Genomic DNA, 22,276 nt, shown 5'->3' on the forward strand with positions numbered 1-22,276 from the left:
CCTGTATTAAGAGTTTTGAAGCTCTGCACAGACAGTTCAGGTCAAGAGGTGGAAAAAACACTTTCCCCAATATTTCCTTTAGTGTTTCAATCTCCTTCTTTGTGTGCCGTGAAGAATTCTCCACTTGGAGGGGGGGATAGCTGCATTCCTGAGATCTCCCCTCTTTTATTACATTTTCACTACTATTTGTGGTGGGTTAGCACTATTAAAGCTGAGTTGCCAAAAGCCTTGGGAGACTCCCTCGTTCTATACTAGAGCCCATTACAAAATGAGGGATAAATCCTGATAAGGTTTCTGGATGCTGTTGTAACACGATAACAAATTTGGCCATTGGCCTTCAACGTGGGTGTTTTAGAGAGTGTGGATAAAGTGGGCTGTCTTAAAGAAAGTGCTCTCTATTCCTGGCCTTTTCCCCTCTTATAAATTTATGGTTTACTTTTCCTTTTTGTTACTTGGAAACTTAGAACTCTCTTTCATTTTCAACCTACTATAGCATAAGAGTATTCCCAGTGTAATAATTTTTAATTGTAGAGCATATCTACAATCAGAATCCTTTTCCTGTACTTGAATTCTGACTCCCTACCAAGTCCCCAGCCAAGATCCCACTGACTTTGAGGGAGCAGGAATTTTATTCCTGTGCTTGTTTTTCCTAGTATCTGGATACATTTTGAGGACTTCACAGCTGAAACACATTGCACTGTGATCCAGAAGATACAAAAGCAAGTATCCCTAGTGGTGTCTTGACATTTATGTATCAAGTTTTACTTCCTAACCAGAAAGTTGTTTTTAATAACTTTTAATAACTTTTACTTTTAAAAAAACCTCATTAGGATTTTTAACTCTCACATCTGGGAATAAGAGTGACCTAGAATGCTGATGCGATGATTCACAGTATTTTAATTTTTGTAATATGGGAAACTATCACATAAATTTTAAATTGCACATTTCAGCTACTGCTCCAAGTAGGATTTGATAAGGCAGGAAATCTTCCCACTCTGGCTTGCCAGGAGCAAGCCTACAAGTTGAAATGAACTTCAATTAGAAGAGGGTGCAGAAGCAAGAACATGCTGAAAATGCCGCAGCCAAACCCTTCACTGTCAGCTCTGGCTTTGCCGCCCCTTTCAGCAGGCTGATGTGTGCAGCTTGGTGGGCTCCTTCCTCATCATGTTGGAATGATTGATCTGCCTTATTGGGTATGACTAGAAGGCAGATCACCATGGCTTGTCTGCTTAAGGAAGTACAATATTCAGAAAAGATGGAAGAATCTGTTTCTGTGTCGTTGCCTATGGCTAGCAACCAGTAAAGCAAATGACTGAGAGCTTTCTCCCCAAGATAAATAGCTCAATTCTCAAGACCTTAAGTCTATTGCAAAATATGTCCTTTCATAGATAAAAATCCAAGAAAATAAAACACATGTTGTCTCATTTCTCTGCATCCAAATTTTAGGCGTATTTCTGTGAGTGACCTCATTTTCAGCAACTTCTCCTCCTCCAGACCAGACGTTACATGAGTTAGAAACTACAGTCAAAGAAATTGTTCTGCACAGTCTTGGCGGTGCCTTCCAGCCCACCGCAAACCACACATCCCAAATACCATCTCCTCCTTGCCTGTGATGGCCACTCTCAAAATGCAGCCAAGTCTCTGCTGGGCTGACTCCATGCTTGGTCTGCATGCCAGATCCATGCTGTTCTCTCCCTCTGCACCTTGACCTCCCTGCCCAAGACCTGGGGAAACTGTTCGGGGCCATGGGTGCGGCAGGGCTGCTTGTGCCAGGGCTGATCCCTGGCACATGCTGGCTGTGATGCTGGCCAGAGGCAGCAGTCTCCTTGTGAGTTGCAAAGACAGGAGCTGGGCCTGAAAACGGAGGAGTGCTTTGCAAGCTGAGCAAGGCAGCTCTTGCCACTCTGCAAGACAAAGGGCTGCCCAGTCACACTGGTTGCACTACCTGGTCCTTTGGTCTTTCATCCACTTCTGAGAGGGAGAGCTGGGGGAATTGAAAGTGTGTCAGTCCTTAAGGTGGACTGTGGAGGAACATCGTAGTGTTTAGCTATACTGTAGAATCCCCTTTACTAGACCAGAAAAAGGCACGTATGTAATGTGACAGCATTTTGTACCCCTCCTCCATATTACCCTAACTCAGCCCCAGCCTGAAACTTAAATTCACCTCATTATCAGGCTTTCATTTACCTGCATGTCCTGAGCTGTGAAGCATTTGTTGGTCCTTTATTTGCATGTGCAGCTCTACCTGTTAGAGGGGAAAATACAAGAGAGAGATTATGCTTCAAGAGCAGTCTTTAGCTAACCCCTTATAGACTTCACAGAGCTTCAAGCTACTAATTGTCCAAGTGATCTCATTAAAGAGCTAAAGATAGCTGTGTGGACTCAAATGCTGTAATTTCAAGGGAAAGAATTTAAACCCAGTGAGGCCAGGCAAACACGGATGAGCAAATGAACCTCTGCTGATATTGGCTATGCAGACCCTTAGCTGTCCTCTTCTCCAATTAATTGCTTTGTCCTAATATAGGAGTATTTCATTCCCTCTTGTCAATAATTTCTGCAACTCAATAAAGAAGGGTTCTTTAGCAATGTGGAGGGGATTCTGGCAAGCACCACTGGTTTTAGCCTTTATTTTAAAATCACCTCTTGTTTGTGGATTGCCCCATTTTTGAAGTGGAAAATATCGAATGGATCACACTGTATTGTCTGTGTTAACTTTTTCAAAATTAATACTAGCCATATAGACCAAACTGAAAAAACTTGAAGCTACAACTCAGAATTACAGCTCTATACCTTCAGGTTATTATTTGCTTCTTGTAATACTTTTTTCTTTCTTTCCCAAAAGAATGAGTGCCTCCTAAATCCTTTGATGTTGACTCTTTCCTTTTTCAGGCAGCTCTCTTACCTTCCCAAAGCCCTGCAACATTTTCTGTGCTCTTCTTAACTCTGTACAAGTCAATTGTAATCCTCTCTGATCTATCCTCTAGTGAGCACAGAACTGATTCACCAAACCTCTGTATGTAGTTATAATCTTTGATACTTTCGGTCATCTTCTCCTACAGCAATGAATGCAAGTTTCCTCTTTCACCTTTGTGATTATTACTGCCTCATCTTTTTAGGCACTGTGCAATCTTGTCATTCCTCTCTTTTTAATATGAAACCTCATAAATCATGTGTCAGGCCTTCAGTTCCCAAGTCCTTTTTCATTCACTCATTCATTCATTCATTATGCTGCTGACTTACCCGTTTTTTAATCTCCTTATCTGCGCATTTTTAAACGCGAGTAAAACCGAGATGTCCAATGCGTGCCCAAGTTCTGCTGGCAGCAGCCGCCTGTGCAGGCCGGGAGCGCGTCCTGCTGGTGTCCTTGTGGAATTGCAGCCCTGGAAACGTCCGCGAGCGCGGGGGGAATTAAACCTGTGGGGTTTATTTGTTTTAAGCAGCAATGTCGACAGTGTCTCTGGCTCAGAGCTGGTGTCTGCGGCACTTGGTAGCTAAGGTAGTAGTGGTGATACAGGGATGGAAGTATCAAGTGGTGGATAATATCTGTTTACACTTAGATTCATGGAAAATCTTCAAACAGAAGTCCAAGAAATGGAATTCATCAAGTTTTCAAAGGGTTTGAACGTCATGAGAAAAGAAGACTTTGCGGCATGGTTGCTGTACTTCACTGATGAGGAAAACAATGAAATTTACTGGCAGAATGTGAAAGACAGAATCGAAGCAGGAGAGGTTGGTACCCAAAGTATACTTTGTTTTCCTTCCTCCTTTCTGTGCACAGGTTTTCATTTGAGTGTGGCTATCTAATGAGATAACCAGTTGCCAAATGAAGTATTGCAGCCCTTGAATTGTATACAAGTAAGAGCAATGATAATTGTCCAGCTGAGAAATACAAATATCAATAATGAGTAGGCAGTCACATCTAAACACTAAGCCCCACGAGATTTAATGACATAGAATAATTGGGATTTGAATGTATATTCATTATATATAATCTGAATTCTTTGATACTCTAGAACATCAGTTTGGAAGAATTCAAGACTTTCTGCAAGTTTACAAATAATCTGGAAGACTTTTCCATCGCCATGCAGATGTTTACTGTAGCCAATCGTCCTGTTAAGCGGGGTAAGTGCTGTACATCTTTCATGTGCGTTTTTTTAAAGGAAAAAAATCATTTTAATTACGAAATAATGTAAATTATTATCCCAAAGTACCACAGTGAAATCCAAAAATATTATACTGCTCGTATTTGGACTTAGTTATATTTCATTAAAAAATAATAATATAAAGTTTCCAAAAAGTTTTCATTTCAAAGTTCTAATGTGCTGTCATATGTGGATTAATGACAGCAGACTAATAAATCATAAAATAGTTTGGGTTGGAAGGGACCTTTAAAGGTCATTTTTCCAAACCTTCTGCCATAGGCAGGGAACTCTGTCACTGGATTAGGTTGCTCAAATCTCCACCCAACCAGACCTTGAATGCTTTCAATGATGAGACAGCAACAACTTTTTAAGTTTCTTTCTTATGTCCAGTCTAAATCTACCCTTTTTCACTTTGAAAAGCATTTTGTTTTTCCTGTCACTACAGGCCTTGGTAAAAACTCTCTTATAAGCTCCCTTGATATAGTGAAAGTCCACAGTAAAGTCTGCCCTGAGGTATCCCTTCTCCAGGCTGAACAACCCCAACTCTCTTGGCCTTTCTTCACTGAAGAGGTGCTCCATCCCAAAAATTACTACATAATTTTTGTGGCCCTCCTCTGGATTCACTCCATGTTCTCCTTGTGCTGAGGAGATTGTGTTATGCAGTTATGTCTATTAAAAAGAAACAATGTCATAAAATGGGGTTTAAAATAAAGATTTCAAGGAGGGGAATTGCTTCCTTCCCATATAGGAGAAAGAGGAGCAATGAATCAAAAGTTTTATGGACATACAAATGCTTTTTGTTTTAATCCTGAGGTTGTAGTTGTTACTCTTGAAGGACAAGTCTCATAAGTTATTTCAAAATAGCAACATTATTAAAAAGTTCCTAAGGAAATTTAAAGAGATATTAACATTCATTGAAATTAATATTTGATGGGCTCATGTGAAAAAAAGATGAAAAATGTGAGAAGATGGAAAGAGAAATACATATTCTTGAAAGATATATGTTTGGATGGGATTTGAACCAAAGAAAACTGGGGGATTTGCAACTTGTGACTTTCATTAAATTAGTCTGTTTTTGTGCTGACCCCCACTGTAATCAAAATCAGCCAGCTGCTGAGGTAACTCACAGATGTTGCATGCCTGTATGTCTAATTCTCTCCTGAATCTGGCTGAGTTCTTTGTCTTGTTGTTTGCATGATAATGTGGACATTATCATGTGTATTCACACACATATGAACATTCATCTAAATATAAGACACTCTTTTAGTCCTTCATTTTATTCTAGATTTCTTTTTCTTCTAAGTTCACAACTCATCTTTTCTCTCCAGTAAGGTGGCCCTTCTCGGCTTGAAAATTGTTATGCCCCACTATTGTAGAAGATATTCTTTTATTGATGTTACATTCAAAGAAAGGATAGTGCCATGTCTGGATTTTAATTCAGCTTCAAAAATGAAACAGTTAACATCTTTTCAAAGACAAAATTAAGACTACTATAAACATCCCATGTTTTATGTCTTTTTCAAGTTGTGATATATCCTTTTACAGAAGGATTTTTAACTTAATTCTATTTAAACCAACTGTGAAATAGTCAACTACATTTATACAGGAATTGTTGAAAGAGACGAAGATGAGAGCTATGTCAGGAATGCTGTTCCCTCTTGTAAGCTTCAGAAATAATCATATTTATAAACAGCACTTGTTTATGAGAGCAGAACCATGTTAATATTGCATTTATGACTTCATTGGGCGACTTTCTGTAATAATCTACAATACTGCTACACTTCATTAACTTCCAGTTCCTTTTTGAAATTCACACTTCCATGATGCCTTCAAAAATGCATCCAATTCATGTCTTGTGACTGTGCTTGCTCCAATAAACAGTAATCCTTCCACTCTTACAAGCTGCTGTTTTGCGGCAGCCCCACACACTTCCTCATCTTCCTTGAGCCAAAACTCCAAATTCTGTGCACCACAGGACAAAAAGAGGGGCTAGTGGGTGTTTCTATACTGCGCATGGTGGTGTAAAGAGAGAAGGAAAAAGAGCTGAAGATGAAAGTACATCTCCAGAGAGGTATGGCAGCTTTTTCTGCCACAAATCCTCAGTAACTCAACATCATTTAAGAAGAGCTAGCCAGCTTCTCTCAAAACCAGAACTGCAGATATATAAAGCCATGTACTGTAATCAGTGCATTGACCATTTGATGGTCTGTGTTTCTGCAGAGTTGCTGAGGAGATTGTTAGTTGAGGTGGAGCATATAACCCACTGTTCTCTGAGAAGAAGAGTTTTCATGTGGAATGAATTGTCGTGAAGCTGGCTTGATATAAAATGGTAAGGTTTTTAATGAGAGGATAGTGAGGCAAATACCATTTGTATAAACAGGAAAGAGCCAAAAGTATGTAAATTCTCATCTATTTCTAGCAAAAATTATCACTTGTACTGTTGCTTGAGAAGCAGTGCCTTGCTAAAGCTTATGATAAAATGAATAGTATTACAAAAGAAGCAGCATGTGGTATCTTCTGGATCCCCAGGACGAAGGAGGAATTGAGAATCTGACTCTATGTTCTTAGAAGGCTACTTTATTGTTTTATGTTACTATATTAAGGAATGCTATACTAAAACTATACTAAAGAATAGAGAAAGGATACAGACAGAAGGCTTAACAAGATACTAATTAAAAACTCAGGACTGACTCCTCAGAGTCCCAACACAGCTGGACAGTGGTTGGTCATTAAGTCAAAACAATTCACATGAAACCAATCAAACAACCACCTGTTGCATAAACACTCTCCAACCACATTCCAAAGCAGCAAAACAGGGAGAAACAATGAGATGATATTATTTTCCTTTTTCTCTGAGGCTTCTCAACTTCCCAGGAGAAATCCCAGCGAAGGGATTTTTCAGGAAATATGACAGTGACAGAAGAACACATGAACTGAGTCCTTCTAATAGTTTACTAGTTTACACATCCCAAATTCTCCAGTTAGGATGCCCACAAGCCATTGTAAATTGGACAGAGTCCTGCTATTTATAAGCTTTCTGTTTTCTTTGCAAGTTCAGTCACTTGTGATGTAATATTTTGTCTTTATTAGCTGAGTTCAAGAGAGCAGTGAAGGTGGCAACAGGACAGGATCTGTCAGATAATGTTTTGGATACCATCTTCAAGATTTTTGATCTAGATGGAGATGACTGCCTCAGCCACAGCGAGTTTCTTGGAGTCCTGAGGAACCGAATTCATCGAGGCTTGAGGGTAACAAGCTGACATAATTGTTTGTAAATACCACAGATGATTTCTACAACTCTCTTGTAAATGCTTGTAGAAACACAGGTAGAGTTAATGAATAGAAAAATATATATATTTTAAACTGAGTAGTCCTTACTGGGATGAATCTGGGATGAGTGCTGCCACTAAGAATTTGTTATTACACATGTGAACTATGGAAGCAGCAGCACATTATACATTGTATTTACACAGTCTGGGAATAGGAGTCTTTTTTGTGTAAATGCTAAACACACTTTAACTTTATTAACAGGTACCACAGCAGCAAGGCATTCAAGGTTTCTGGAAGTGTGTGAAAAAAGAAAGCATTAAAGAAGTCAAAGAACTTTGGAAGCAAACTGGGAAAAGTCCTTTTTAAAGCAGTCCATTTTTCTTTTGCTTAAGTGGTTTTTCTTTAGGGGAGTTTGTCTGTCCTGTTTACATAATAACTAAATCAAAAAGGCTCTTTTTTTTTAGCAATAGTTAAAGTTTAATTAACCTAGACTCTAATGCAATAATTTTATAATCATTACAGTGCAATCAGTTTGGTTTACAGAACTGGTGTCACTTTTGGCCTCCATACCAAAGTACTCTTGTTCTGGGGAATAGTGTTGTTTACTGCTCTGGGGAATCTGACCCTGCACTGTAGGATACAGGATGCACAGGATTGAATAATGGCCCCAGGCACGAACATCCCAGCAGTATCATCTCCTGTTGAAGGAGTGAACATCATCTCAGTCACCCACACAGCAGCTCTCCTTCTCCAGCAAGGGCAGAGGTCCACAAGGCAAAATCACTTGCACAACACATTTTAAACCAAGTTATCCTAAATAAAAAAGGAAAATTCACACCTTGTTATGGGGATCGGCTCATGTGCTGGTTCCTGATGCTTGATTCCACCAGTTCCTGTGTGGATGTCTGGTTTGTCTGCCCTCATGGTGTTATTATTAAACTGGAAAAATACAGGACTGATGGGCTTGATGCAGGGTTTAAAAGTTGTACATTGATCAATGAGTGTGTATTGAGTGTCTCAGACCTCTTCCACAAAGTATAAATGGGAAGAAAAAAAATCCTCATTCTATCAAACACACTGGTAGCTACAATTTGACTCATTACTATTTTGCGTTAGTTGTATTGCAGAAGATGGATGCGTAACAAATAGTTGTTTTATCTCACTAAAAGTTGTGACAGGAAAACCTGAAGTATCTCAGAAAATCAAGGTTATAATAAGCCATTGTTGAGGTATGTCCAATAAAAAACCAAATACAAATGTTTATCACTCCAAATGCAAAGGTAGACCTAAGATCTTGAACACTAAAAAGAGGAACAAATCAAGACTAACACTTAGAAATTACAGATGAACATTTTTTTGCAATGACATAAGGTGCACGTCTGTGTACACAGATGTGCATGTTACATGTTTTGTCTTTCTTACAATCCCAGGAGCCAAAAGCCAGGTCCAGATCACTCTTCCTAGTTGGCCATATATATAGGAGATAGACTTATCTGTAAAGCTGTCAAGGTTCTTCCTCTTTCCCACTCTCAGTTGTCTGACTTGTCTTGGCTGGAGTGAAAGCTTAGCCTTTCAGGATAGGTTTGTGGTAATAGAGTTAATAGACTCAAAACATGGACTAGGGAAATGTCTCAAAAAAATTACAAAGAAACCAGTCAGTGAGGAGCTATCCACCCATTTGTTGCATTACATCAGCTGTGTTTGCTTCAAAGCTCAACATGTGGTGCTAGGTTGTCATTTATTTGGGGTTTGTAAGAAGAGGGGCAATTTCCATGATAGGTAAGACATCAGGGCAGCTCTCACTCGGTGCAGGGACAAGAGAGAATGCATCAGGAAATGCTAAAGGTCCCTCCTAAGAAATACTGAGTTTACTGAGAATGTGTTTGATGTGTCAGTAGCTATCATGTTTGTGCTGAGGACAAGCCCTCCTGCCTGAGCCTCGGCTCAGTGGCTCCTGAGGAACACGGTGAGAGGCCAGCAAAGCAACTCTTCCCTCATGGCCTCAGCTTGGAGCTTTAATATAAAGTGTTAAAGAGAAAATGCTGGTAGTCCTGTCATGCACATGCACCCAGAACAAGATCATACCTGTGGGGACGTCCTGAGATTATCTGGAAGATCATGCTCCAGTGACCATCAAGGATCCCTTTTTCCCCAGGAAAAAATCCAAATGAAGTAAATGCCTCAAACTGAGCTCATGCAGTGCTATGTGGGCAGCAGGATAGCAGGTGCTGGTTTTCTTTGTGTATTTGGAAATTGTTTGTTGCTTCTCATGGTGGGAGCAAAGGTGGGGCAGTGGGACTGGCACCACAGTACCACAGCCAGCTGCACTTCCCCGAATTATCCAAAAAATGACGCTATTGAAGAAGAGCTGCCCTGGCACAGAAGTGTGTATGTGTTCACCCAGTGTGCTTTGTGCCAGCTCTGGCTTTAATGCAAGGCTGCCTTTTATTTGTTGCTGTTAATATTTTGGCATATCATTTTTACTTTGGAGTGGAAATTATTCCCTAGCATTTTATTCTGTGTGAAGTTAATAGGTTTATGATGTTTTTTATTGCTTTTGTGGTTTCTTCTGTTTACTAATTACTTCCTTATTACAAGCTGTTTGGTTTTCTTTTGGAAAAATCAACTCATTTAGCTTTAGTGTATCTAAGTTTAATTCCTCAGTGCTCATTTCTATCTGGGTTTGTGCAATCAGCAGTATCTGCTTTCAGGGATTTCAAGCTTTATTTTCTAGCAAAAGCTTTAATTTCAAGTTCAGAGGAAAAGCAAAGGCATATGCTTGGGTTTGATATGAATTTTGTGTCTATAGTAAAAAAGAAAAAAAAGATTGATTGGAAATTAAAACAGACTTATGAATAATTTTCAGAAGTTATCCTGAAAGTGCAGCCAGGAAGGAACTCCTTTAAAGGCCAGGGATGACTTGTCCGCCAGGCTTGAAGAATCAGACTCTGCATTTAATTTGTAAGTTTATTGTTATTTGTCAACTAAAATGGTTTGTAAAACAGTCTTAAAGTAATTTCTCATTTTTAATATCTTAGATTAAAAGAGATGTATATGTATTTAGATACACCCTGTTTTTTAAGAAATTCATTATAGTTTAAGTGTTTGATGTTTTAGTTCCTTTTAGTCACTGTATGATATTTGCAGCTTGCTGTGAGCATTACTTAACACATTTTAGTTAAGGCTTATGCCAGCTACCAGTCTAAATATATCAATTGTGATTTGTTTTAACATAAGGAACTCTTCCTCTGAACAGGAATGTATAGAAAAGCTAAATAAAATAAATTTTTTTTAATCTACCACATTGCATCTGAATTTTACATAGAATAAAAATGAACACATTGCACATTGCAAAAGTATAAAAAATTGATATAACATATCAAAAGGATACACAAAAGCAAGTGCAGTCACCTACAGTGTGTAACTGCTTTACAGAATTTTAGTTGTTGTATCCCCATAGCACTTCTTGCATTTCTTTGTTTGTTTACCTTAAGATAATGTCTAATAACCATTTATTCTTCATTTCCAAATGAAGCAAAGGCAAAAATGCAGTGTGATATACTAGAAGTAATCGAAACTCATTGATTGTTTCTAGAAATTAATTCTGGTGTCTCGGTTTGTACAAGCCTCTTTCTAACAGCAAAAGTCCCTTTGGGTTCAAACCAAGCTGGCAGGTTTTAACAAAACAGGCAACAATGAGGAGTACATGTTCTGCATAGCAGACAAACAACCAGGCCATGGACATGGTTTCATGGCACTTCACATGTTCAATGCATGTAACATAACAAGGATCACTACCCAGTTAAGGGCAAGAATGGGAACAATCACATTTCTTAGAGGAAGTATAAATTTCAGGTATATTGACCATACTTGGACTAAAACATAGAAATGGATCAATAAGTGTGCATCAAAATTTAAAATTAGTTTTCTTCTCATGCTGGAGTTCTCACGGGAGAGGGCAAGCATGCCTCATACCTTCAGCTTTGTTTTTTCCTGTAAAACAATCACAGCTGGTTCAGGAAACTACTCCAATGCAGAAAAAAGCCTTCAGTCATTCTAAACAGAAAATACGTGCCCAAATGATGTTGTGGTCATTATTAGTGAGATCCAAGTTGCCCCAGCAAACAGCTCCTGTAATGCAGTTGGTCACAAGGGAAGCATCAAGATGGCAGATGGAGACACACTCTTCTAGTGCCCAGCTGGCCACAGAAGCTCCTGCTGCAGAAGCTGAAGATGTCATCCAACAAGAAGCTGAAAGCCCTTTACAGAACAGAAAACCTGAGAGACTTGAGCATGCACTAAATTAATCAGCAGACAAGTGTGTGTCTCTTCACTCATTTATTTGAATGTTTCCCGTTGGCTTTGTTTATTAAACAATTCCTAGCTGGCTCAATAATAAAATAAATTATACAGCATATGTGGAGACAGATTTCCCATTAGGCTGATGTTGGCTTAGTTAATAATGTTTCCAGTTTATTAATTGGAGTGCCCTAGTGCAGAGCTCTGCTTGCTGTCCTGGGCTGCTGTTCCTGCACACCAACATTGCAGGGAACCTGCTCAGCACTGCTCACACCTGCAGGGGCTCTGCCACAGCGTCTCATGCCCTGAGGAGTAAAAGACCATGGTTTTCCTCACCTGTGTGCCCATTGTGAGTTTAGATTGAATGCTAGGGAAAAAAACTTCACATAAAGGGTTATCAAGCACTGGGGATAAGCTGTCCTGGGCAGTTGTGTCACCATCCCTGGAGGCGTTGAAAAGATGTGTAGATGTGGCACCTGGGGACATGGTTTAGTGGTGGTAGACATGGCAGTGCTGGATTAATGGCTGGACTTGGTAATCTTGGAAGTCTATTTTAAATGAATGTGTTATTCACTTCTGCCTCTGGCAGAAGGCTGGCCTGCCTTTCCAGGCTGAGCGAGTGGTGGAAGTAACATGGGAAGGCACCAGGCTGTGGGAAATGGACACAACACCTTGCAGAACACTGTGCATGACTGGGTTTGTGTTGGCCAGATTTCAGACACACAGGTTTGAAAAGATAGAAGGAGGAATATTCCATAGGTAATTCAGAGGAATGTGTGGGAGTTTTGCTCATGGGATTTCAGATGCAAGCTCACTGCTTTGAAACAGCCTTGGAGGGCCTGGCCTTTCTCCATGGACTGCAGAGGGAGCACAGAAGATGAGCCTCTCTGGACTAAGCCTGTACTTTGTGAATGCCACAAGCACTTTCCTGGAGAAAGGATGTTCTACAGAGGCATTCTACCACAACACTGTGTCTCAAGTCCACTGCTCTAGGGAAAATTTCTCAGCTTTAATGTCAGCCCATGGAGCAACTGGCTCTAAACCACCCCAAAGAAAACCAATTGTTTTAATTTAAGACTTTGCAATAAAGTGTTTTAAAATTTTCTTCTTTTTTCAGGATACAGATTTTTTGATTTAAATTATGTGGCCTCTTACTGTGGTTTAATCTACTTTGAAACTGATACTGTTGGAATGAGCAGACATTACTGAAAAAGTGGTGTACATCACTTAAATAATGCACAGAAGGTAATTCGTAGAGCAATGGCAAATGAGTCACAGGGTAGAAGATGACATTCGCTGCTGAAAAGAAAGGATACCAAAATACAATGCTTTGCCACTAATCTTTAGAAAAGGAGACTAATGGTAAGTCCTGAAGTCAAAAGAAGAAACAGAAGAGCTATTAGAATAAATTAAAAATTAAGCAAACATGAATATCATTGAACAAAAGGATGCTAGGTAAGCAAGAACTGAATAAATATGGCTGAAAGTAGGTTTTTTAAAATGCTGTTTGACCAAAAATGCGTCCTTACAATTTATAAATTTGATTCAGTCCAACAAAGGGATAGTAATCCCTGGTAGTTGGTGTGCGCAAGATTACATGATCTGTACTGGAATGTGAAGAGCAAACAATTTACATAATCTCTGTTGTGTTTATGTGTAAATCAGGAATTCAAAGCCTCCAAAACTTTGATTTGTCTCATATTACAAGGAATAAATTAGATAAATTATGATTTTTCATCAGTCTTCATCTAAGACGTTTGGTTGCTTCTGCCTTGGGATTGCATGCTCCTGGAGTTTAAGATGAGCTACTCTGAGAGGGAAAAAATACAGAAGCAAAAAGGAAATGAAATTGTTGGAGATTATAACCTCTAAATAGTAAGGAGAGAAGTTCTGAGTAACAAGAATGTTTGCAGGGCCTTGCTCTGGGACCAACAAACATCTGGAGGACTGCAGCAGACCCTAACTGGTGCTGAGGCTGCAAAGGGAAACGTTTCACTTCTCTTACACATTTTTCAATGTGACTAAAGCAGATGGGCAGCCAGAAGTGGAGGTGTGCTGTGAAAATGGACAGGAGATGCCTTTTGTTTTTCAATATTTGACAGTCATGGGATCCAGTGAGAGTGTGGTGAGCAGCTATTCCCACAACATGACATTCTGACTTCCCAGAATCTGCTCCACGTGTCATTTCTTGTCCCTCCCCACAAATGAGGCAGCAAAGTTTGCACAAGCTGCACTGCAGCCATTTGAAGTCAGACAGGTTCAGCAATTCCTAGCAGAGCTTCCTTCCATCCTGCATGACTTCTATTCAAGGAGCTGATTTCTTCTCAAGAGGTCCTTGTAGAGACTTCCCAGGTGGCTTTCAGGAGTGGAAGATGATAGTTCCTGCCAGCTGTGCCAAGGGGCTTCTTGTGCAGCAGAACTCCTCAGTGGGGGGCACTGTCTGGGTATAAATAATCCCTCTCTGCCGCCTCACAACCTTGGTGTTGTCCTTGTTTAATTCAGTCTCACTTCAATTCCTGTCATTCTGGAAACGCTGCACAGAAATGCTGCTGGATTGTAGCTGATAGAGTTTGTCCTGTCCAAGGTTTATACTGCAGCCACTGGCCTTCCATCCTGCCCAAGGCATCTGTCTGACCCAGAACTGAAACACTGGCTGTGTCACAGCTTCCAGCTTTGCCAGCGTCAGACTGCATCCAAACCACATGTGGCTGTTCCTGCAGCTCAGTGTGGACCTGCTAAAAGGGGGGAATGTCAGCACACACGGCTCCACTGATACCTCTGTGGGTGAAACTGCAGTTTTGTGTCAGCAGGGAAGACTGGGATAGGGAGGATCATGTTGGATCCCCTCATGTCTTCCCTAGCATAGTGAACTATTTGCTGGCTAAACGTTTTTATTCATGGCTGTGCTCCTTAGTCTTCATGTTAGGAATTGTGTTTATTGTGAATGGGATTTTGTCAGAAAAGTTGGTGGAAGCACAGCCAAGAGGATGGTCAATGCACAGTAACAGCAGGAGTCAGTTACAGCCACAGCAACACGCAAGACCTTCTTGGTAAAAGTTGTTTGTAACTTTGCTTCCCAGGTCCAGGTCCCTTTTTAAATTCCTGAAGGCTTGAAAGTACAATGTTTCTTCACTGAATACACTACTAAGAAACTAACACAGCAATTAAATTATTAAAAGCGCATAGAAGTATCAAAAAGCATTAAAAAGCTTCTAAAAGCATTATTAACAAATACTATTTTGACACCAAGAATTTAAATGCTTTCCCATTGTCTGAAGGCCAAGTGTTAACAGTCCCATGAGATCTTGAGGTAAAGCACATGCCAGCAGTTGTGGCACATTTTGATACCCTTAAGAAACAGAATCATGGAATCATTAGGGTTGGAAAAGACCTCTAAGTTCATAAAATCAAATTGCTAACCCAGCACTGCCATCTTCACTACTCAAGCATGTCCCCAAGTGCCACAATTAATGAAGGTTAGAGGAACTGGAATACTTAAGCTATATCCCTGATGTGCTAACCAGCACATCAGATCAAAACTGTCCTAGTTCACCTTAAATCCAAACTGCTCCATCCTTGTCAGTACTTCTTGTCAGAGTGACTAGATGTCACAACCAAGATGCTGTCCATGTAACCAGTCACTCCTCCCTTGCTGTACATCTCTCTGTTAGGAATGGGCCACACCAAATTCTTACACCAGCTCTCTCCCTCTCCTGCAGTCCCTTTCTTTTTCAGCCCTTGCATTACTGCATGCAGTCTTACAATCCCCTTCCCCTACCATTATCTGTGTAGATAATGCTCCTCTACACAGCCTGTACAAGCATGCCCGTACCCAGAGTTCAGATCCCAGACTGATAATCTTTCCCTGGGCACATGTCCCTGCTCTGTACAGCAGGGCCACAGGTCGCTGCTTCATTCCTCTGCTCTGATACCCAGATGAACACACACACACACACATTGCCACACATACAGAGGCTGTGTCTTGGGTATTTGGCCGGCGTGTTTTTTCCCTCATCGTCAGCCGTTAAGATGCCGTCTGTTCCCTGTGGATGCTGTCAGTTCCCTATGGATGCTGGCTGTTCCCTAGGGATGGAATACTGTCTGTTCCCCGTGGATGGGATGCTGTCAGTTCCCATGGATGCCGTCAGTTCCCTAAGGAGGCCGTCTGCTCCGTTTCCCTCGGCTCGGGACGGCCCTCTTGCTGCCGCCAGATGGCGCCGGAGCGCCGCGGGAGCCGCGAGGGGCCAGGGACGCGCTCCTGGCGCGAGCGCCCTCAGGCTCGGCGGGGAGATGGGGAATTTTGCCATGGCGCGGGCCGTTCCGACCTCGGCATCCCACCCACAGCAATGCCAGAGTACGGCGAAAGATTTCCGGCGCTCCGGAGGCTGAGCCCCGCAAGGCAGCGCCGGCGGCGGTGCCCGGCCGAGGCCGCGGTGTGGCTGCAGCTGTCAGGCGCTCAGCGCCGCTCAGGAACAGCGGGTGAAACAAAGCGCAGTAAGTGATTTTAAAGTTCCCTTTGCGGCACCCAACAGGCTGCTTGAGCAGTGTCAGTGCTTGGCGAGCAGGGGCAGGCAGCAGCACGGCCCGGAGTTGTCCCACCGCCTTCCTGCCCGACACCGACAGTCCGGCCAGGACAGGAAAAGGGGAAAAGTTGGAGGCTTAAGAGCAGGTTTTATGGTTGGAGGAGGATCTCGCCCGTGCGAACAGAGGGAGGCGGAGGGTTCCCCGAGGTGCAATGGCGCTGGATGCATCGGGAAGAATATGGCCAGCAGGTCGAAGGAGGGGGTCCTCCCCACGACTCAGCCCCGTTGAGGCCACATCTGGAGCGCTGTGTCCCCTTCTGGGCTTCTCAGTACAAGTTGCTACTGGAGAGGGTCCAGCGGAGGACACTCCAAGGATAATCAAGGATCTGGAGCATCTCTCTTATGAGGAGAGACTCCAGGAGCTGGGCCTGTTTAGTCTAGAGAGGAGAAGGCTGGGTGGAAATCTCGTCAATGCATATAAATGCATCACCAAGGCATGTGGCAAGGGGATGGTGCCGGGCTCTTTTCAGTGGTGCCCAGTGACAGGACGAGGAGCAATAGCCATAAACTAAAACACAAGTTGCGCCTCAACATGAAGAAGAACTTTCCTTGGAGGATGGGCAGAGCACAGGAACAGGCTACCCTGGCAGGTCATGGAGCCTTTCTCTCTGGAGAGATACCAAACCCACCTGGACGCGTTCCTGTGTCACCTGCTCTAGGTGGCCGTGCTTTGGCAAGGGAGGTTGGACCGGATCATCTCCAGAGGTCCCTTCCACGCCTTACCGTTCTGTGATCCAGAGGCGTTCCGGCGCCCCGAGAAGGGGGCGGTGGCGGGCGCTGGGGCCGCCCCTGTCCCGCCCACTGCGGCCCGCCCAGGGCCCGCCCGGGGCCGGCTCCGCAGCGGCGGCCGGAGCTGCAGCCGCCGCCCGCCCGTCGCAGCGCCGGCGCTGCCGCGGTGCCCGGCAGGGAAGATGGCGCCGTCCCACGTCCTCAAGTGCTGCCAGAAGGTGCTGGCCTGGGTGCCCGTGGCCTTCATCGCCCTGGTCGTGGCCTGGTCCTACTACGCCTACGTGGTGGAGCTGTGTGTGTGTGAGTGGACCGGGAGGGTCGCGGGCGCCGGGAGCTGCCGGCCGGGCGGGCAGGACCCTCCGCCGGCCGCCTCCTCCCCTGCGCTCCGGCGGGCTCGCTTCTCCCTGCGCCCGCCTCAGGCTTTCTCTCGGGCGGCGGAAGGAAACCCTGCCTCGGGCGCTCCCTCCGGGCCGGCTTTACCTGTTGTCAGGTGCCTCATGGTGGCGGGGTCCCGGCCCGGGGCCGCCTCTGGAGGTGCCGGGGAGAGGAGGAGGCCCAGGGTGCTCAGTCTGGGGACAGGGACTTCTCGAGAGCTCAGCCCCTCGTGTCTCCTCGTGAGGAGTTTCCCCTCTATTTTACTGTTGTTCATCCGTCTGATGTGTCAAATAACTCCTTAAGGGTGTGTAGGGGGTTCCCCTCCCTCCTTTTCATTCAGAAGCCCCGTGCCGGTGAAGCATTATGAGGCTGGAAACATCCAACTTAAGCGGGCTGGGGAAAGGATTTAGGTCTTAGGGGGTTTTGTCAGGCCGTATCCAGGCTTTCTGGACAAGAGCTCGTCTTTATATAAATGTGACTTGCAGCCGATGTCGATCAGGGCGATATTTACCCTTTTCTGTCTTCAGGAGGAAAGTTCCGTTCAGGAGGATGTTGGCTTTCCCTGGGCAGGGTAAATGGAGGGGAACTGTGGTGTGCAGTATTCATCAGAATTGCTGAAACTTGGAAGCAGCATAGGAAACTAAGGAACGGGTTATTGAGCATTTGGCATGTTTAAGTAAGGAAGCTGAAATGAGAAAGAACCTCGAAAGTACTAAGAACTATTTTAGGCTACATATAGGTCTGTCTAGTGTCTTTAGGTCCTGGAACTACTTCTTTTTTGTGTAAACTACATGCTTTGATATCCCTAGCTAGGAAAAAATGTTTGCATGTACTTTGTATCTGGGTAAACTGGTCTATACAGCCTTCCATTAACAATAATCACTTTGGTTTTTTTCTGTGATGACTTAGTATTTTGGATAACTTTTCTGTATGCTGATGTTGTTTCACAGCCTTTTGTATTTGGAGATCTAGACTGGAGCATGGACCACTGGCACAAATGTTATTTGAACTTCAAATAGTAAAGACATAGCTGTAAAATAATGCTTGTTGAGGTACTAAGTGAAATGTTGATATGAGATACACTGACATATTTGCAACTATCCAAATTTGCCAAATAACTATTGTGCAGTTGTCTATGTGAATAAATAGGTTTTCTGGGAAATCATACTTAAAAGTATAAACATTTGAAAACAAATTTGAGTCAGTCTACTGGAGGTCTGAGCATGGGTAGCTGTAACAGTAGTCCTGAAAGGGGCTGTGTGAGGTTATAGACTCACATTTTACAAGTTTTCTGTACCCACTACGGTCTGATTAGTATGACAAAAGGCAGATTAGGGCTATTTTTAAACAAAGAACAAAAACTCAGGGATTAAGAGGCTTGCCTAGGGTCGAACAGGTGGTCTCTGCTTGAATTGGGAACAGAGCCTCAAGCTCTGAGTCTCAGCTTTGTGTCTTGATCACAGAGTGGGTCAGGACTAGGTGCTGTGAATGATTTGTCTATCATGAACATAGAGAAGCTGAAAAGAGCTCTTCTGAGTTCATTAAGGTCTCGCTTGTGTGAAAATTGGTGAGAAGATTGGCTCCTGTTGAAGCAAGAGCTTCTGTGTCTCTAAGTCTGGTTTCTAGAAGACTGGCTCTTTTTGCTCACAAATCATCTCTATTAATGTCTGTGCATACAGGCTTTTAAGAAAAAGTGTCATTTAATGAGCAAAATATTTACTGACTTCTGTTGCTGCCACTGAATTTTTCAGTTGTTACTTGTCTAAATCATGCCCGATGACCAAGGATTTTATTTGTCTTGTGAGTTTTTTCTGTTGACAATTTGGAGGGTTTTGGTTTTTGTTGTTTATTTTTAATCTGTTGAATTTTGTTTACACTCCTGAGAAAAAGTCATCTCACCAAGTGAGAGGAAGGAGATTTTGTGTTTGGATCTTTTTGGCACTGTGGGTTTTTTTCCTTTGCGTGGTTTTACTCTGCGGTTGAGTTCAAACCAGGATTGAGAGGATTTAGAGCAAAATACAAGGTTTTCTGTTTGTCTTGGCAGGTAGTTTTTCTTTCTGCTGGTGCTCCCTATGTTCTGTTTGTTTTGGGAAGGACAGCACTGTGTGCTGCGAGGAAGAGCAAGGATGTGCCTCCAGCACGCAGCTGATGCATGAGGCAACGCTGGCAACGGTGTTCACATGGGGCGGGTGCAGAAGCAGGGATGTGGCTTTGGTGAGAGGCTGATCTGTGCCTGCTGAAGGAAGGAGAGATAGAGGAAGGGAAGCTTTAGAAATGAGGAGACATAACAGAAAATTTCAAGTAAATACTGGGCAAAAGAAAAATTGAAACCCCACAGCCATCAGTGTTTTTTCAAAGTTTATTCTAAAAAAAATCAGTAACTATTCAGATGTGATAGTAACAAGGGAACAGGAAGAGGGAAATGCTGTATTTTCCCAATTATTACTTCTTCCTGGTTTGGTTGTTTGTTTTTTTTTTCCTTGTAGTCCTTGGTCGTTTATTAAAGGTTGAACATATATTCAGTTAATAGATCAAGTGGGAAGCCAGGCTTAGTGTAGTATCCTAAAGGAGAAGATGGTGAAGTTGGGGCTGCTGCTTTCGTCACCTCACCCTTTTCCTTTCAGTTTTGCTTCTCTGTGCTGCTTGCCCCACCCTCCTCTGATGGGGTGCTCACATATTGCTCAATGTGGTGTCTGATGGACTCAGGCTGCTCTATAACTCACTCCTAGTATGTATTTACTGGATTATGCCTCTTCTGTAACCCTAAATTATATTACTTACACACTGGCTGTGAACACCAAGGAGGACTGGTGTGGATAAGATGAAAGGAGACTCATGAGGTTGTCTATTGTTTTCCTCCCATGGGAACTGCCAGTATCATTCTGTCTCTCTGAAGATGATGAACACTGCCTTGTTTAGACCACTATTGCTGTGTCGTTGTGATCCATCAAGTAAATTAGCTATTAAGCTAATTGGAAAGGTGAAAAGAGCCAAATGTCTGTAAGTTGAGGGAATGTCAGCATAGTGTAAAAATTCAGTGCATACATGTAACTGAAGGAACTACAGAAGACTGAAGGCAGGTCTCAGAGGGCTTTTTAAAATGTTTTGAAGTAGAAAAAGCTGACTGAACACTTTCTAACCAGATTATTTCTTCTTTTCACACATAACCTGCCCAGAGCTCTGTTTGCAAGAAAACACACCTAGCAATGCATAAAGGATGTTGTAAAATAGCTTTTTGTTAGTTTGAAACCATTTCATGTGTTCCTGTGTCTTATCAAAACATGTTTTGTTTTTAACATCATTGCTTTTGTAAACAATGGCTATATTATGCTGCTGCTGAATTGGACTGATTGTGTTTGCTTACCACATCCCTCAGATGCTCAGAAAGAGTGAAATGCTTCTCTCGTGGTTTGTTTTCATTTATGACTGGCTTGGATCTTATTAACTATCCCAAACGTTTTTGTAGGTGGTGGGCTGTAGTGCAGACTGGTTTGAGGGTGGTCACAAGACACTGTTTTGCCACATGTAGTTGGTGGGTGAAGTCAGCTCGTTTCTTACAGGCAGCCCTTCTGCTAAAAAACACTTGCAGACTTTAGTAGTGCCGTCTTGCACTGAGAAAAAGAGGAGTTTGTTAACTTTGAGTTGTCTGCAGCCCCTAACTAAAGTGTTATGACTGGAGTTAGTAAAAAGAAACAAAACAGCAAAAATCCTGCTCAGGTTAGCTTTTTGCTTCTATACTGAGGACTGCATTTTCTGAAAATCACAGTCCTGACTCTTCTCTTGAGCCAGGAGTTTTCAGGATAATGACTTTTTTACATGTTTAGTAGGCTTGTGAATGAATGAGTGTTTTTATGCCTCAGGGTCTGCAAAGTATGGAAAACTCTGATTTTGAAAGCTATGGGAGAAACTAGTTGTGTATACTTTTCATCGCATCTAGTTGCAGAAGGTTTGCTTTTTTGATACAGTGTAATGTCTAGGGTGTCTAAAATCCTGGCAAACAAAGAAGTTTGTACTTTAGAATGCATAACTTTGTGTTAGTAGTACAAATTATACTCCTTGCTGTTCCAGGAGACTGCAGTGTCTCTTGTCAGTAGGGAGCCAGCTCTGATTTCCCCAAAGCACGGCCCTTATGAGAAGCACGTGGTGATCCCTTGTAACACTCCCCATCTGAAGAGCCTGTTGCATAAACAGAGAGAAGGTAATTCCATCTGCCTCCTCCGAAAGAAATCTCTACTGAAAATGCTAATGCCATATCTCTCAGGCAATGGCAAGGTGATACCAACAGCAGTTCTGATTTCAACCTACAGAAAAAGCTGAAGTATCAGCACTGGGGTACAACGTTTGCATGTTAAGCATGTAAAGGGCATTCCCGTAGGAAAAGAGGGTCACCTGTCAAGAAAAGGAAAGCAAATTAAACAGGTTAGATCATTGGTTAGTTAACTATGTTTACGTGCCTCTCATGAATTTGAAAATACAGAAATTGAACCACTCTGCATACACTTAATTTTGTTGTAATCTCTCAGCATAAGCATGCATATTATCATCTTAAATGAGAACCTTTTCTGTTATTATAATTAGAATTCCTGTTGAGGTGGTCAGACTGGATACAGATTATTGGAAAACTAAGTGCTCAGCCGAGGAGAAAGATTATCTTCTATGGTGCCTTGCACTGTATTGGTCATACTAGTTTATAGGGACAGGTGGACATGTGCCTTTTACATTAAAATGCAATCTGCTCGCTTGGCAGTCCTCTAATAAAAAAATTGTTCCAAGTGCAACAGCCTGATTTCTTGAAGAGTTATCTTGTATCTGCTCTTTCTTCTGCCATCAGAAGGACTCCAGCCCTCTATCTGCAGTGCCCGCCCCAGCCCCTGCATC

General features: G+C 42.5%; 2 protein-coding genes across 4 annotated transcripts in view; both read left to right on the forward strand.

The window, feature by feature from the left end:
• The window catches only part of MICU2 (mitochondrial calcium uptake 2), a 135,433-nt gene extending 124,725 nt beyond the window's left edge, over window positions 1-10,708 (forward strand). For both annotated transcript variants that reach the window (XM_058045149.1, XM_058045150.1), the window contains exons 9-12: window positions 3,558-3,729; window positions 4,014-4,122; window positions 7,233-7,390; window positions 7,674-10,708. In XM_058045149.1, the coding sequence (XP_057901132.1) occupies window positions 3,558-3,729; window positions 4,014-4,122; window positions 7,233-7,390; window positions 7,674-7,778 (544 nt within the window). In that variant the 3' untranslated portion in view covers window positions 7,779-10,708. The remainder of the gene's footprint in view (window positions 1-3,557; window positions 3,730-4,013; window positions 4,123-7,232; window positions 7,391-7,673) is intronic.
• A 6,469-nt stretch (window positions 10,709-17,177) lies between these two features.
• ZDHHC20 (zinc finger DHHC-type palmitoyltransferase 20) overlaps window positions 17,178-22,276 on the forward strand; it is a 50,283-nt gene continuing 45,184 nt past the window's right edge. For both annotated transcript variants that reach the window (XM_058044891.1, XM_058044892.1), the window contains exon 1: window positions 17,178-17,323. In XM_058044891.1, coding sequence (XP_057900874.1) covers window positions 17,206-17,323 — 118 coding nt within the window. In that variant the 5' untranslated portion in view covers window positions 17,178-17,205. The remainder of the gene's footprint in view (window positions 17,324-22,276) is intronic.

Source organism: Melospiza georgiana, chromosome 2 (assembly GCF_028018845.1).
Source record: "Melospiza georgiana isolate bMelGeo1 chromosome 2, bMelGeo1.pri, whole genome shotgun sequence".
In the NCBI taxonomy this organism is placed as follows: Eukaryota; Metazoa; Chordata; class Aves; order Passeriformes; family Passerellidae; genus Melospiza; species Melospiza georgiana.